This window comes from Spermophilus citellus (genome assembly GCF_964194105.1).
Source record: "Spermophilus citellus genome assembly, chromosome: 18".
In the NCBI taxonomy this organism is placed as follows: domain Eukaryota; kingdom Metazoa; phylum Chordata; class Mammalia; order Rodentia; family Sciuridae; genus Spermophilus; species Spermophilus citellus.
Window position 1 is genome coordinate 58,605,986 of NC_138200.1, and position 17,668 is coordinate 58,623,653.

A 17,668-nucleotide genomic window follows, 5' to 3' on the forward strand; every position below is an offset into this window, starting at 1 on the left:
AGGCATATGGACCAACAGCATCAGCTGCCTCTGGAACCAGGGGTGAAGGTGAGTGCTCCAAACAGGGGAAAAGCTGTATGCAGAGCAGCAGTTAGAACCTTTATCCTCCACAGTTCTAAGCCATGGGCCTGCACCACCTCCACCCACCAGTAGGAGTCTGAAGATTTTATTGAAAAGGAATCCAAGGTTTCTGGACAGGTGATGCCAAGCACAGGTGAAGGCACAAAGACTCTAAAAAACTCGAGTACTAAGTGACCAACATAAATGCTATGACTAAATACTGAGAGTCCCAGAAGTACTGCCTTTTACATAGTCAGATTTTGCTTTCTACTCAAGCGTTTTGAGGCTGATATACCTATAAAGAAAAGCAGGAGGTACACAGGAGTTTCCAAGGAGCCAATATTCTAGTTCTTAAACTGGGTAGTGAATACATGGATATTAAATTCAATTCTATGTATACAGCTCACATTTCTTATTAATTAATCTGTTTATTCTAGTTAGGTACATAGGACAGCAGAATGCATTTTGATTCATTGTACATAATTGCAGCACAACTTTTCATTTCTCTGGCTGTACATGATATAGCATTGCACCATATGTGCAGTCACACATGTACCTAGGGTAATGATGTCCATCTCTTTCCACCATCTTTTCTGCCCAAAAGCCCCCTCCATCCCCTTTGCCCAAAGTTCCTCCATTTTTCCCATGCTTCCCTGCCCCCGCCCCTCCCACCCCTGCCCCTTTATGGATCCCCTGCCATTTATCAGAGAACATTTGGCCTTTGGTTTTTTGGGATTGGCTTACTTTGCTTATATAGTCCTCATTTTTATAATGTAAGAAAAGCTAGGTAAAAGCTAGCATATGCTTTAATCCCAGCTACTGGGGCGACTGAAGCAGGAGGATCACAAGTTCAAGGCCAGTCTTAGCAATTAGTAAAACCCTGTCTCAAAAATAAAAAGGGGAAGAAAAAAAAGAATAAAAGGGAGGGCTGGGGTTGTGGCTCAGTGGTAGAGTGCTAGCTTAGCATGCATGAGGCACTGGATTTGATCCTCAATACCACATAAAAATAAAATAAAGGTATTGTGTCCACCTACAACTAAAAATATATATATTAAAAAAAAACCAAAACAGATATGGTGGCACATGCCTTTAATCCCAGCAACTTGGGAGGCTGAGGTAGGAGGATTGTGAGTTCAAAGCCAGCTTCAGCAACTTAGCAAGGCACGTGCAACTCAGTGGGATCCTATCTCTAAATAAAATATTTTAAAAAGCTGAGGAGGGCTGGGGTTGTGGCTCAGTGGCTCAGTGGTAGAGTGCTCACCTAGCCTGCACGAGGCCCTGGGTTCGATCCTCAGCACTACATAAAAACAAATTAATTAATTAAAGATATTGTATCCAACTACAATTAAAATAAATAAATAAATTTTTAAAAAGGGCTGGGGATGTGTCTCAGTGGTTAAGCACCCCTGGGTACAACTGCCAGTACAAAAAAAAAAAAAAGAAGAATAAAAAGGACAGGATGCAGCTCAGTAGTAGAACATCTGCCTATCATGTGCAAAGCCCTGGGTTTAACTGCCAGGACAGGAGAGAGGGAATGGGAAAGAGAAGGAAAGAAAAAGAACAGTACTAAATACTATAAAAGTATATTATTGTTGTGCAAATACTGTTTGCACAAACAAAACTATGAAGTAACCAGCACACTCATGATTCTGCAATTTTGTCAGGTATTGCCAAATTCTAACAAATACCTCATGAAACAGAATTTGGTGATATCCAATAAAATTAGATAAATATATTTACCTTTCAATTCAGCAATTTCATAGAATTCTATCCCAGATTATGTAATAGATTATCCACTCCATTGCAATCTGTAATAACAAAGGATTTGAGGGGCTGGGTGCAGTGTTGTTCCTAGAGTCCTAGCAATCAAGAGGCTGAGATGGGAGGACTGTTCCAGTCCATGAGTTCAAGACCAGCCTGAGCAGCACAGTGAGAACCCCAACTCAAAAAAGAAAATTAAAATGAAATGAAATAAAATAAAATAGCCCTACCACAGTGGTGCACACCTGTAATCCCAGTGACTCAGGAGGCAGGAGGATCTCAAGTTTGAGACCAACCTCAGCAGTTTAGCTTAGGCCCTAAGCAACTTGGCAAGACCCTGTCTCAAAATAAAAAATAAAAAATAAAAAGGACTAGGGATATGATTCAGTGGTAAAGTGCCCCAGGGGTTCAATCCCCAGTACCCTCCTAAAAAAAGATATTATAACTTAGTACAATTAATCTTAAAATAAAAATTTTGGTGGCAATCTATAATTTTGGGGGAGAGGTACTAGGTATTGAACTAAGGGGCGAGCGACCACTGAGCCACATTCCCAGCCCTATTTTGTATTATATTTAGAGACAGGGTCTCACTGAGTTGCTTAGCACCTCACTTTTGCTGAGGCTGGCTTTGATCTTGTGACCCTCCTGTCTCAGTCTTCCAAGCTGCTAGGATTACAGGTGTGTGCCACCGTTCCAGGCTATAATTTTTTTTTTAAAGGAGACTGATTGAATAGAATGTGGTACATCTATAATGAAAATATTAGCCAGGCATGGTGGCTTATGCCTGAAATCCCAGCAACCCAGGAGGCTGAGTCAGGAGGATCACAAGTTCTAGAGCAGCCTCAGCAATTTGGCAAAACCCGGTCTCAAAATAAAAAATAAGGAGCTGGGGATGTGACTCAAGCGGTAGAGCGCTCGCCTGGCATGCGTGCGGCCCGGGTTCGATCCTCAGCACCACATACAAACAAAGATGTTGTGTCCGCTGAAAACTAAAAATAAATAAATAAATATTAAAAAAATAAAAAATAAAAAGGACTGGGGAAGCAGTTCAGTGGTGGGAGCTCCTGGGTTCAATCCCCAGTAGAAAGAAAGACACAAATATTATACATCCATTAAAAAGAATGCACAGGCTCTAGGATATACTACTAAAATACCTACATAAACACTAATCCTTTTTGTGATATGTACTTTCTATCTAGCTCTGTCCACTGAAGCAGCACAGAATGTATGTCACTCTGGCAGACATGTGCATTTCTAAAGTTTAAACTGCATTTTATTTTTTATTTATTTTTCCCACATTTTTTATTGGTACACTGTAGTTGTACATACTGATGGGATTAATGCTACATATTTGTATATGCACACAATATACAACATGATAATGTAATTAGGCCAACATCACTCCACAGTACTTCTCCCACCTCCCCACCTCCCACCCCTGGGTTCCTTTCCTCTACTCATCTCCTTTGATTTTCACGAGCTACACCCCCACTTTTCTTTTTCTTTTCCCTCTCTAGATTCCACATGAGAGAAAATATACAATGCTTAACCTTCTGAATTTGATTCATCTCACTTAACAAGATGGTCTCTATGGTTTCATCCATTTTCTAGAAAATGCCATAATTTCATTTTTCTTTATGGCTCAATAAAAACTCCACTGTGTATATAGTACATTCTCTTTATCCATTCATGAACACCTAGGCTGGTTCCATACCACAACTGCTGAATTGTACTGCTATAAACATGGGTATGATGTATCATTGTAGTATGATGACTTTAATTCTTCAAGATAAATATAGAGGAGTGATATAGCTGGGTCATATGGTGTTTCCATCCTACTCTTTTGTGGAACCTCCATACTGATTTCCATAGTGGTTGTACAAATTTATAGTCCCACCAGCAGTACAAAATTGTTCCTTTTACACTTTTGAAACAGTCTCACTAAGTTGCTTCAGATCTCACTAAATTGCTGAGGCTGGCTTTGAACTTGCGATTCTCCTGCCTCAGGCTCTTGAGCCAATGGGATTGCAGGTGTGCACCACCATGCCCAGGTATTACCATAATTTAAATTCTTTTTAAATTTATTTCAAAATATTTATTCTAAAAAAATTATTGATATCATCGAAAGGAAAAAAATCTGGGTATGGTGTCAGCACTTCTTATTATTTGTATACTTTCTTTTTAATATTTGTAGTTGTAGATGGACAGAATGCCTTTATTTTATTTATATGTGATGCCAAGGATCGAACCCAGTGCCTCACTCACGCGTGCTAGGCAAGTGCTATGCTGCTGAGCTACAGCCCCAGCCCATATTAGTTGTATTCTCACTGACTACCATTCTGGCTGGTGTGAGATGAAATCTCAGTGTAGTTTCTTTCTTTCTTTTAAAAAATCTTTTTGTAAAAACTAATTACTAATTAACTTTTTAATGTGGTGCAGAGGATCCAGCCCAGTACCTTACATGTGTGAGGCAAGTGCTCTACCACTGAGCTACAGACCCAGCCCTCAGTGTAGTTTTGATTTGCATTACCCTAATGGCTAATAATGTTGAACATTTTTTCATGTTTATTGACCATTTGTACTTCTTTTGAAAGTATGTTTAATTCATTTGCCTATTTATTAATTGGGTTATTTGACTTTTTGGTGTAAAGGGTGTTTTTTTGCATTCTTTATACATTATTTTTTAAATATTTTTTAAGTTGCTGATGGGCCTTTATTTTATTCATTTATTTTTATGCAGTGCTGAGAATCTAACCCAGTGCCTCACACATGTGAGGCAAGCGCTCTACCACTGAGCCACAACCCAGCCCACATTCTTTATATGTTCTTGATATGAATCCTGTCAGAAAACTAGGTAGCAAAGATTTTTCTCCCATTCTGTAGGTTCTCTCTTTACATTCCTAGTTGTTTTGTTTGCTGTGCAGAAGTTTTTTATTTGATACCATTCCATTTATTAACTCTTGGCATTATTTACTGAGTTTTAGGGGTCCTACTGAGAAAGTTGTTCCCTGTGCTTATATGCTGAAGTGTTGACCCTACATTTTCTTCTAGGAGTTGAATAGTCTTCCTTCCCCTTCCCCACTTCCTTCCTTGCTTCCTTCATACTGGGGATCGAATCCAGGGTGCTCCACCACTTAGCAATCCCCCAGACCTTTTTATTTTATTTGAGAGAGGTTCTTGATAAGTTGCTCAGGCTGGCCTTGAAATAGTGGTCCTCCTACCTCAGCCTCCCCAGTTGCTGGATTGGAGGCATGTGACACCACACCCAGCAGATTTTTTTCATTTCAATCACATCATTAATTTTTAGAATAAATATTAAAAAATAATTTTTTAAAAAAATTTAAATTGTGGCAACAGCTGGGCATGGTGGTGCACACCTGTAATCCCATTGGCTCAAGAGCCTGAGGCAGGAGAATCACAAGTTCAAAGCCAGCCTCAGCAATTTAGTGAGGTCCGAAGCAACTTAGTGAGAGACTGTCTGAAAATAAAATGTAAAAAATAGGCTGGGGATGTGGTTTAGTGGTTAACTGCCCGTGGGTTCAATTCCTGATACCAAAATAAACAAACAAATAAATAACTGTTCTAACAGCCCAGCTTGGTCACTCATGTCGGTAATCCCAGCAATTTGGGAGGCTGAGGTAGTAGAACTGCAAGTTAGAGACGGACCTTAGCAACTTAGCAAGGCCCTAACGACTTTGCAAGACCTGTCTCAAAACTTAAAAATAGAAAATGGGCTAGGGATGTGGTTGTATACCCCTGCGCTGAATCCCTGGTACCAGGGTTCTGGTTTATGAGAGAAGGCTACACTTTAAAGAACAAAATCAACTAATAAATGTAGAAGAATCATAGGATAAGGAAAATATCCCAAACTCTAATATAGTAGTAATTTATGCAAGGGTTATCAAGTAATGTTTAAAAAAAAAAAAAGGCAATTTTAAGTGTAACCAATACACACACACACTTTGGTACTAAGGACTGAACCTGGGGCAGTGGGTGGGGGGTTAACCACCTAGCCACATCCCAGGTTTTTTTGTTATTGAGACAGGATCTTGCTGAGTTGCTTAGGGCCTCACTAAATTGCTGAGGCTGGCCTAGAACTTGCAATCCTCCTGCCTCAACCTCCCGAGTCACTGGGGTTATAAGCATGCATCACCGTGACTAGCTCACCATTACATATGTTGCCACACAGAATACTCTCCAGTTCCAAAGGAAAAAATATACAACAGCAGGATCAGACTGTCATCATCCTTATGCAGAAGTCAAAACTATGGGAGTCAACTAGGTATTATCTTCTGATGTCATGCAATATGAACCACAGAAGTCATCTACAATGTAGTGTAGCCAAAAGTATTCCACTGAAAACTCATTAAGCATTTAGATCTAACTTCCCATTTACAGAAAATCTGAAGAACAAAGAAACAACCCAAAGCACCATCATGAGGAACAAAACACTGCGTCCGGTGTCCCCTCTTATCATTCCTACTCAACATCATACTGGAAGTATCAAGTACAATACGGCAGGCAAGGGAATACAAAAGTACTGGAAAAAAAGAAAGAAATCTGTTGCTATTCAGATTTGACATGACTATGAAAAATCCCATGGAACCTACAAAAACCTCTAGAATTGATCAAATAAGTCTAGCAAAACTATAGAATACAAAGTTTGCTGGCTTTGAGTTCACAATACAAAACCAAATGTATTGTATTTCCATATTATAGCAATGAACAACTGAAAAGCAAAGCTTAAAAGGGTTAAATAAATAAAGAGGGCTGGGATTGTGGCTCAGTGGCAGAGTGCCTGCCTCACACGCGTGGGGCAGAGTTCGATCCTCAGCACCATATTAAAAAATAAATAAACAAAATAAAGATATTAAAAAAATAATGATTACTGGGGCTGGGGTTGTGGCTCAGCAGTAGGGCACTCGCCTTGCATGTGAGAGACCCTGGGTTTGATCCTCAGCACCACATAAAAATAAATAAGTGAAATAAAGGTATTGTGTCCAACAACAACTAAAAAATAAATACTAAAAAAAAAAAAAAGATTACAGTATTCATAGTCTGGTAGAAAACATTGTTACAACTGTCAATTTTCCCAGAGATCTACAGATAAAATGCAATTTCAAACAAAATCCAAACAGGGTACTTTTGGAGAGACTTACAAGGTCATTCTGAAATTTATATGGAAAGCAGTACAACTCTGAAAAAGAACAAAGCTGGAATACTTTCTCCACCTGACTGTAACACTGAAAACTAGAGTAATCAAAACAGAATACACGGGGCTGGGGATGTGGCTCAAGCGGTAGCGCGCTCGCCTGGCATGCGTGCGGCCCGGGTTCGATCCTCAGCACCACATACCAACAAAGATGTTGTGTCCGCCAAGAACTAAAAAATAAACATTAAAAAAAAAAAAAATTCCCTCCCACCACCCCCCCCTCTCTCTCTCCTCTAAAAAAAAAAAAAAAAAAAAAAAAAAACAGAATACAGGTGCTGAGCTCTGTGGCACATGCCTATAATCTCAGCAGCTCAGAGGCTGAGGCAGGAGGATTGTGAACTCAAAAGTCAGCCTCAGCAAAAGCAAGGCAGTAAGCGATTCAGTGAGACCCTGTCTCTTAAAAAAATAATAATAATAATACAAAATAGGGCTGAGGATGTAGCTCAGTGGTTGAGTGCCCCTAAATTAAATCCCTGGTACCCCCTACCCAAAAGAACAGAATACAGGTCCAAAAAAAATCTATAAAAACATGGCCAAATCATATTTAACGAAGGTATAAAGGCAATTCAATGGAGGAGGGACAGTCTTTTCAGCAAATGGTGCTGGAATAATCAGACACATCCATATACAAAACCAACCCCAACCGACAAAACATACCTTATGCAAAAATTGACTGAAAAAGACTGATAATATGAAAAAATGTAAAATATGAAACTTTCAGGAAAAAAAAAGCATAGAACATTTTTGTGATCTTGGGATAGGCAGAGTTCTGAGGTACGATAGCAAAAGCACAATCCATAGAAAAATTTGACAAATTGGGCCAGGAGTGGTGGCACATACATGTAATTCAGTGACTCAGGAGACTGAGGCAAGAGGATTGCAATCTAGCAAGGCCCTAAGCAACTTAGTGAGACCCTGTCTCAAAATGAAAAAAAAAAGGGGGGGGTTAGGATATGGCTCAGTGGTAAAGCACCCCTGTGTTAAATCTGCAGTACACACACACACACACACAAAAGAGAGACACAAATTGGGCCTCATCAAAAGTTAAACAAACAAACAAAACAAAACAAACAAACAAAAACTGTGCAAACAACACTATTAGGTAAATAAAAAGACAGGCCACAGACTGAGACATAATATTATAAAACATAACCAACAAAGAACTATATCCAGAATACCTAAAGAATTCCAAAACTGAATAGTAAAAAAACCACAATTTTAAAAAAGATTTGAACAGGCACATGACCAAATAAGAGATAAGAATAGCAAGCAGGCACATCAAAAGACAGTCAACAGCCCGGGGCAGTGGTGCATGCCTGTAATCCCAGCAGTTCAGGAAGCTGAGGCAGAAGGATTTCAAGTTCAAAGCCAGCCTCAGCAAAAGTGAGGCATTAGGCAACTCAGTGAGACCCTATCTCTAAACAAAATACAAAATAGGGCTGGGATGTGGCTCAGTGGTTAAGCACCCCTGGAATCAATTCCCAGTACTCCCCTTCCCCCCCCCCCCCCCGCAAAAAAACAGTCAAAGTCATCATTAGGGAAATGTAAATTAAATGAGAAAAGTAGCTAACATTAAAACAAAAACAACTTTACAATCCAAGTATTGTAGAGGATGAAGAATAATTGGAACTCTCATATACTGCAAGAATGACATGGAAAAGTTTAGCATTTTCTTTTAAACATATACCTACCATAAAACCCAGGAATCCCATTCCTAGGCATTTACTCCAAGAGAAATGAAAGGCCGTGTGTGTGTGTGTGTGTGTGTGTGTGTGTGTGTATTAAACACACAGCTTTTTTGTTAAACATCCACACTGGGAACAACCTGGTGTCCCTCAACAAAGGAATGGATAACCGTGGCATATTCATACATGGGCTACAACACTGATATGCACAACAGCATTGGTAAATCTAAAAACACTTCACACTAAGTAAAAGTCATGCACATAAAACTACACCCTGTTATTGTTTTAGTCAACTTTTTCACTGCTGTGACTAAAGGATCTGACCAAACAATTTTAAAGTAGGAAAAGTTTATTTGAGGGCTCGCGGTTTCAGAGGTCTTAGTCCACAGAAGTCCAGCTCCATTACTCGGGGCTCAAGGTGAGGCAGAACATCATTGTGGAAGAGTGTGGCAGAGGGAAGCAGCTCACATGGTGATCAGAAAGCAGAGGAAATGTCCACTTGCCAGACACAAACATATATGCCAATTCATGCCCCCAGTGAACCACTTCCTCCAGCCACACCCCACCTGCCTCCAGTCACCATTCAGTTAATCCCATCAGGGATTAATTTACTGATTATGTTAAGGCTATAACCCAATCATTTCTCCTCTGAACCTTCTTACATCGTCTCACACATGAGCCTTTAGGCTTACCTCACATCCATTAACAGTTATGCTTCCATTTATATTACTTTCTGAAAAAGGCAACATTTACACAGACTAAAAATAGGACAGGAGTTAGTTGCCAGAGGCTAGGGTTGAGGGTAAAGGAGTACTGTCCTAAGAGTAACACAGGGATTTTTAGTTTTCAGGGAGGGTTGAGGGACCTGAAATTGTGAATTTTGGTAGCGATTACACAATTCTACACATTTGCCAAAAATCACAGAACAGTGAACTGAAGAGTAAATTTTACTGTATATAAGTTAAAACAAATAACTTCAGTGTTATTAATATCCTTTAAGTGATAAATACTACACTCATGAAACAAGAACATAAAGCTATTAAAAAAGAATAATCAAAGAAAAAGTTATTGAACCTTTTTTGTCTTGGCAGCTGACATGCCATCCAGATTGAGGAACCTGTAACCTATAGGGCAAAGTGAGCCAGGACCATAGCCAGATAAGCAAGCACCAGAAGCACCCAGGAGGCTGGGGTAATGCTAGTGGTATGCATAACCACAGGATTAACCTCAAATATTACACGGGTTACTTTGGCAAAGTTGGTATGAGACATTACCACTTAAAGAGCTTCTGCCAGACTAAAACTGTATATACTGGTCAGTGAGCAGATACAAGTAAACTCTGCCAAAAACAAGTCTAGAGCTGCTTCCATAACTGATGTATTGCAATCTGGTTACTACAAAATTTAGGGGAAGGGAAAACTCCCAAAGCAGCCGGTCACTGAGAAGGTGAGAAAAAAGGTCAATGGGATAGGAAAAAAGAAGAGGATAAAAATTAGAGAAGTTCAGGTCCATGGCTTAACATAAAAAAATGAGGATTCCACAAAAATAAAACAGAGAAAATGGAGAGCAGAAATCATCAAAAAATCTTCTGGAGCACCAGGGGATCCTAAAAGGATCAGTACAGTGACTGAAAACATACTCATACCAAGGTTATATCATAATGATGTATCAGAAAATGGGAACAAAAGCCCAGCACAATGGCATGTGAGGTAAACCCAACTACTTAAAAGGCTGTCACAGGATGATCACAAGCTTGGGGCAGGCCTGGGCAACAAAGTAAGACCCTGTTTCAAAATAAAAGGTGCTAGGAGACTGTTGAGTGTGGCTCAACAGTAGAATATCTGCCTAGCAGGCTTGCCCTCCAGCATCACAAAAGAGGAAATAAAAGGAGCTACTTTGGATGTAACTCAGTGGTAGAGAGCTTGCATAATATGCTTAAGGCCATGGGTTTGATCCCCAATAAAAAAGGGAAAAGAGAAAAAAACTTCTTAATAGCAACACTGGAATCTAGAAGATGAAGGAACACCTTTAAAATTCTGATGGAAAATTATTTCCAACCTTGAATCAATCAAGCCTGACAGTAGCAAGTAGTATAGTTACTTTTAGACATTTGAGATCTTAAAAAAATGTTTCTGCCATGCATCCTTCCTCATGAAGTTATTACAGAATTTAGTCTCACTTTGGTGGGACATTAAGAAAGATAACATAAGATAAAAAACAAACAAACAAACAAAAAACAAAAAAAACAGGCAACACTATACAGACTAGAGAATACAGAAAAGAGATAAAAGAGAATATCCAGAGTGTTGATGATGGACATCCTAGGTTTCATAGTCAAAGAGAGCAATACACACACACACACACACACACACACACACACACACTCACGCAGTAGCTAAGCAGACTGCAGATTACAGGCAGCCACCAATGCAATGTCTACTAACTGTCCTTGCAGCGACCAATCGAGGAGTGGGCTATGGAGCAAGCACAGGGACAGCAAAACCCAGCCTCATGCCCAGGGCTGTGTCTATAGGGTAAGTGGCCTGCCACTCAGACGCCCTTAACTTATGCCATGTATATGCAGCACTTCATGCACTTGTCCCCACAAATATGGACTTAAAGAGGAAAAGTGAAAACCTAAAGAATCTTTAATATTTTGGGAAATGATTTAGACAATCCTGAAAGTTCAGAGTGAAATTAGTGGTAAAAAACACAAAGACACCTAAGGAAAAAAAAAAACTAACAAAAAAAGGTAATTACCAACTCTAGAAAAGAGTTGTGCATGGAAAACAATCACAGTACACCAAATGGTGTAGCTGTGAATAAGGTGTCACTTGGTCATAGGAAAAACGTAAACAATGAGTATTACTTGTCTAATCAAAACCTGACATAGAAACACCGACAAGCTGAGGTGCGGAGGGTCTAAAGGTGGAGGAGGGTGTGTGTGTGTTGGGGGTTGAAGGTCAGTGGAACAAGATGGGGGGGGGGGTTAAAAAAAAAAGACCCACCATGGGTGAGTTATGTCAAAAGACAACCAAGGCGCTAGATTGACCTCTATAGTGCTTGATGAAGCCATGGAAAAGATGGAAAATTCCAAATTGAAAAAGTGCAAAGCAGTTTCCCCCAACTAGGACTGAACAGGGATGAGAATGACGGGAACTGCTAGCTTTCAAAAAAAAGCCTCTTAAAATGCTTGTCTATGTTTTAAGTATGTGCATGCATAACTTTTAATTAAAATGGAAACCAGAAGGATAAGCTTGGGGAAGGTGCTGGATGGGGCGCGGGTAAGTTTGGACGGTCAGCTTTATCTTGACCCCACTTGGTATGAGACGCTCATCCAAAAAAAAAAAAAAAAAAGTTCTTCGACGACAGCAACGAGTAGGCCCTGCAAAGTAGCAAAATGCATCCTCGAGTTAACTACATCTCTTGTGAAGGTAGAAGGTGGACAGATGGACAAAGAGGGAGCTAGCAAATCCCTCAAGATGAAAACAAGCTCTGTCCAGAGGACTTCGGAAGCCGCGCGTCGTTCGGGGGGCACCTCCGGCGTCCCCAGCGCCAGGGCCGTGTTCACGTGCCGTTTCCCGCGCTGGCTACGAGAGGGGGCGGCGGCCGAAGTCGGCCCGTGCGGAGCGGCAGCACCGAACTCACCCACGCGCACGCTTTGGTCCAGCCTGGCCCGCGGACAAGGGTCAAGAGGACCGGGATGCCCAAGACCGCGTGCCACCGGGCCACCGCGGGCGGTGCCCGCGGGGCCAGGCGTGCCTCACGTGAGGCGCGGGGCGGGGCAATCCGTCTCTCATCTCAGGTCGCAACGCTCACCCGACGGCACGTAGTCCTCGTCCTCCTCCGAAGTGGAGAAGTCTTCGGAGTCAAATTCCTCCATGTCGCTGCCGCTTGGGGCCAGGCAACCCACAGGACTGCAGCAGCAGCCTCCCCCGGTAAAGCTCTAGGGAGTGATCATAGAGCTACTGCTACTGCTGTTACAGCGGCGACGGCGGCAGCAGCACCTTGGGCGGCCCCAGCAGCATCTGCACATGCGCAGACAGTGCCACGTGGTCGAAACACGACACTTCCGGTCGATGCCTCTGGGCGGGCACGCCGGACTTTGCCGAGGTACGAGCCCGCCCGGACGTGGTGTATGCTGGAACTTGTAGTCTTTGGTGCTGCCTCACCTCCTAGATGGAATGTGCTTAAAGAAAATTACGTATCTACAGAAAGTACGGTTGACGCTCATTATCTGGGATTTGTATTTTCAAATTCACTTACTTGTTAAGGTTTTTTCTCGTAAGCCCCAAATCAATAATGCGCGCTTTCTGGGGTTACTCCTGGGCATGCGCAGGGGGAACCTTTGGAGTCTGCAGGGATTTAAGTTTCCAGCTGTGATTGAAACAGGCGAAGGCTCCAACTTCTTGGTTCAGCTGTCCCTGCTGTAAACAAGAGTCGTTTTCGCAGATCTATCTAGTGCCACTTTTTACTGCATTTTTTGTTCTTTTTATTGGTCTTTGCGGTTTAAAATGGCCCCAGAGCATAGTGCCGAAGTGCTGTCGGGTGTTCCCAAGCGCAAGAAGGCTGTGATGTGCTTACGGAGAAAATACGGGTGTTAGACAAGCTCGGTTCAGGCATGAGTTACAGTGCCGTTGGCCGTGAGTTCAAGGTTAATGAATCAACCATCTGGTGTATCAAGAAAAAGGAGAAGGAAATTCGCCGGTCTGTACGTGAGGCCGCTCCAGAAAGCGCTAGATTGACCTCTCTAGTGCGTGATGAAGCCATGGAAAAGATGGAAAAGCGGCTTAATTTGTGGATTCATGAGATGACGACCAACAAAAAAAAAAAAAAAAAAAAAAAGCATAATGGACAGCATTGTTGTGAGACTGAAAGCCAAAGAAATCTACTGTCACGTTACCCAGGGTCAGAGAACTGTGAAGCCCTTCTCGGCCAGCGCCGGCTGGCTCGCCCGGTTCAAACGGCGCTACGGGGTGAGAAATGTTACCCTCGCAGGAGAGGCGAGTTCTGCAGACCTGGAAGCTGCGGAAGAATTTAAGAAATACTGGCTAAGTGTTACACAGGAGAAGGGTTATGTGGAAGAGCAGGTTTTCAATGCCGATGAGACCGACTTGTTTTACAAGGATGTTGGCAAACGAACCTATGTTAGTAACGCAAATGGCCTCTAGAGCCCCTGGCTTTAAGTCATTCCAAGACCATGCAACCAATGCCAAGGGTGACTTTAAGTGCAAACCCTTAATGGTGTACAGAGCCCCAAATCCACGAGCACTTAAAGGGGAAAACGTGAACTCTATGCCAGTCCATTGGAGGTGGAACAAAAAAAGCGTGGATGATGTCTGATTGGTTCCACAATTGCTTCATTACAGAAGTTGAACACTATCTCCAGGGCAGAAACCTTGCTTTCAAGGTTTTATTAATTTTGGATAATGCTCCAGTCCACTGCCGTGAAGAAGATGAAAACGCACACCCCAATGTAAAAGTTCTTTTTATGCCTACAAACACTACATCTTTCATCCAACCCCTTAATCAGGGTATAATAAAAGCTTTCAAAGCACATTATACTAAAGAGCTTTACACAAAGGCTTGGGAGACTCTCAAGGCCAATAAGGAAACCACCATGATGAACTATTGGAAGTCAGTCACTATATGCATCGTTATTGATTATGTTGGCACAGCCTGGGACAGCATCAAGCCAGCTTCTATCAATAACTGTTGGAAAAATGTTTGGCCTGACTGTGTGGAAAATTTGGAAGGCTTTGAAGGTATTACAGAAAATATAAAGAACAGTGTCAGAAACATAATGCACATTGCACAGCAAATAAGCGGAGAAGGCTTTGAGGACATGAAGGAAGAAGATGTGGAGGAACTTTTGGCAGAGAAGACAGTAGAACCCAACAATGAAGACCTGGATGAGATGGTGAAACAAGGCACCAGAGTCAGTAAGGATGAGGATGGCAACAGTAGTCAGCCCAAGACTCCAAGAATTCTCCCTCTCACGGCAGCCAAAATAGCGGAATGGAATTCTGCCTTGGAAAAAATTTTTAATGACATGAAGGAGTGTGACCCTATGCTTGATCGCAGCCTCATATTCAAGCGCCTTGCCTCCACTGCATTTGCCCCATATACTGAGATACTTAAAGAAATGAGGCAGAGAGCCAATCAGACAAAGCCAATGGGGAGGGACACCTGCCCACCCCGTCAACAAGTGGCGATAGCCCAACTCCTAAGGTAGAACTGCCAGATGTCAAAATGCCACTCTCTTCCTCTTCTGCAGAATAAATTCCACCCAACTCTCCCTTGGTTTTCATGGAGCAAGCCAAGGTTGAGCTTTACACACCATCCACTGCCCTTCCACATCCCGCAGCTCCATTAACAGTAAGCTTTTAATGTTTTTTAAAACTTTAAATGCCTAATCTTTTAATTTTTTCAGGACGTTATTATATTACTGTACTGTACAGTATGTGTTCACAGTATTGGGTTTACTGTGAGGACTGTACAGTGTGTCAGACTGTTTTCTGTACTATATGTACTGTATGTGTATGACTATGAAAAAGTAGTACAATTTCAGTACAGAAAAGTACATTGTACCAAAATGCTGTAACTGAGATGTTATTATGTTGTAAAGAAATACTGTGTATAATTATAGGCAAAAGTATATGTATTAAGTAAGGTGTCTTTGGATAGAAACACACATAAAACAAGGTTACATGCTGGTCATTTGACAAAGGTGTTGTGACCAGCAGCTTATAGCAGTCTAAAACCCTGGAGGAGAGGTTATTGGAGACAACAGTATAAATGTAACTACTGTCAATAACTAGAATTCGCAACAGCAGATGGGGTAGAGAGGGAAGATGAGAGGGAAGGGGAGGGGGGATAGTAGGGGATAGGAAAGGTAGCAGAATACAACAGCCATTAATATGGTATTATGTAAAAATGTGGATGTGTAACCGATGTGATTCTGCAACTTGTATTTGGGGTAAAAAATGGGAGTTCATAACCCACTTGAATCAAATGTATGGAAGATGATATGTCATGAGCTTTGTAATGTTTTGAACAACCCATAAAAAATAAAAAAATAAAAAAAATAACTAGAATCCGCTATATTCTATGATGCAGACATCCACATGGATCTTTCTTTCAAGTTGACCCATATTATAATACAAACATATAATCTTTATTTTTTTTCAGATGAAACATTTTAATTATACTCCAATTTTGGGATACAGTAATCAGAAGCAAATGCAGGTGAGACATTGATGACTGCCATGCTATTTGTTCCATACTTTCTAAAAATTGAGAGGTTTTTCTCAACTGAAAGTTGCTTCTCACTGATACTCTGGACTGGACTGGATCTATGTCATCCAATCCTTGAGTTATCTAAATCAGGGAATAGATTAGACATGTGAGTAGAGACATTACAGAAGGCTCTATACTAGCAAACTTTAAAAAAAAAAAAAAAACGCCCAATCCATGTATCAAAAAAACTATCTCCTTTAAGTGTACAACTATTTTCATATATATTCAAAGACGTGAGCAATCACCATCAAATCAATTTTAGAATATTTTTATCACCCCCAAAAGAAACCCTGCACTCATTAATCATTCCTGTTTTACCTGATCACCACATCTGAACATTCCATGTAAACAGACTCATAATGTGTGACTGGCTTCTTTCATCTTAAGCCACATCCCTAGCCCTTTTTTATTTTATTTTTTTAATTTTGAGATAGGGTCTCTCACTAGGTTGCTTACAGCCTCGCTAAATTGCTGAGGCTGGCATTGAACCTGCAATCCTCCTGCCTCAGCCTCCCGAGCTGCTGGGATTATAGGCAGGCGCCACTACACCTGGCTCTTAGAACCTGACATTTTCAAAGCTCACCTAGAAGTGTTCAGTCATGAAGCTTTACCTTTTGAGGAATTGCCAAATTGTTTTTCAAAACGGTTGCACCACTTGATATTCATGAGATCCCAGTTTCCCCACACCCTTGCCAACACCTTGTGTTTTTGACTGCAGGGTATGCAGTGGCAACTGAGTTTTGTTTTTGGCTTGGATCTCACTAAACTGTAACTCAAAACCCTTTTTCCAGTTGCCCGGATCACTGGGATTACAGGCACCTACCAATGCCCTGGTTTCTCATTGTAGTTCTTTTTGGAAACTGAAAATTCCTCCCCTGCTGTGTCCTGAATACCCATAATCTCAGGGGCTTCTGGTGGAACTATGTGCATATCCTTTGCTCTGCACTCTAGCTGGCTACTAGAATCATCCTGTTTCTTGAACTGAGTGGCAGTCACGTAAGTATATATATGTAAAAAGTTATCAGGTTACACATTTAAGGTTTTTGTACTCTATTGCCTGTTAAACCTCAATTAAAAAAAAAAATAGAGGGCTGGGGATGTGGCTCAAGCGGTAGCGCGCTCGCCTGGCATGCATGCAGCCCTGGTTCGATCCTCAGCACCACATACAAACAAAGATGTTGTGTCTGCCGAAAACTAAAAAATAAATATTAAAAAATTCTCTCTCTCTCTCTCTAAAAATATTTAAAAAAAAAATTAGAATGAATAGGCAGTCCCCTGCCAGACAATGTACATCTACAATGTCAGCAACTGTAACAGTCATTTTATGACCATGAGGTAAACTACCCAAATTGGAATAATCCAACTTGCTGAAAATGGCAGAACAGAAATCTGATTTATTATGTCACCAAGGTCATTAAATTAGCCTAATTTGGAGTTTTTCTTCAGGTAGATTTAGTGTTGAAATTATTAGCTTTTCACACATTACATCAATACTCATCCATCTCAGCACAGAATCACACAAATATTGGTGGTGATACATGGCTCACAATATGAAATTAATGTATCAAAGGCATGTGTAAATACAATGTAATCACATCTTTGAACAAGAATTTTCCTATAAATTAGTAAAAAGTTGAACATAAAATAAAGT

At 41.0% G+C, this 17,668-nt stretch overlaps 2 protein-coding genes across 3 annotated transcripts in view; one reads left to right on the forward strand and one right to left on the reverse strand.

The window, feature by feature from the left end:
* Window positions 1–12,741, reverse strand: part of CFDP1 (craniofacial development protein 1) — a 117,451-nt gene extending 104,710 nt beyond the window's left edge. Inside the window, exon 1 of one of the 2 annotated variants that reach the window (XM_081273565.1) lies at window positions 12,538–12,741. In XM_081273565.1, the coding sequence (XP_081129691.1) occupies window positions 12,538–12,601 (64 nt within the window). In that variant the 5' untranslated portion in view covers window positions 12,602–12,741. The remainder of the gene's footprint in view (window positions 1–12,537) is intronic. The other variant, XM_081273564.1, reaches the window with a different exon arrangement.
* Window positions 12,742–12,853: 112 nt separating this feature from the next.
* LOC308637242 (tigger transposable element-derived protein 1) lies at window positions 12,854–17,055 on the forward strand. Its single transcript, XM_081273563.1, has 3 exons — window positions 12,854–15,096; window positions 15,910–15,966; window positions 16,865–17,055. Exon 1 carries the CDS (start codon window positions 14,051–14,053, stop codon window positions 14,951–14,953), a length of 903 nt encoding a protein of 300 aa, XP_081129689.1. The 5' UTR covers window positions 12,854–14,050; the 3' UTR covers window positions 14,954–15,096; window positions 15,910–15,966; window positions 16,865–17,055.
* Window positions 17,056–17,668: the final 613 nt, after the last annotated feature.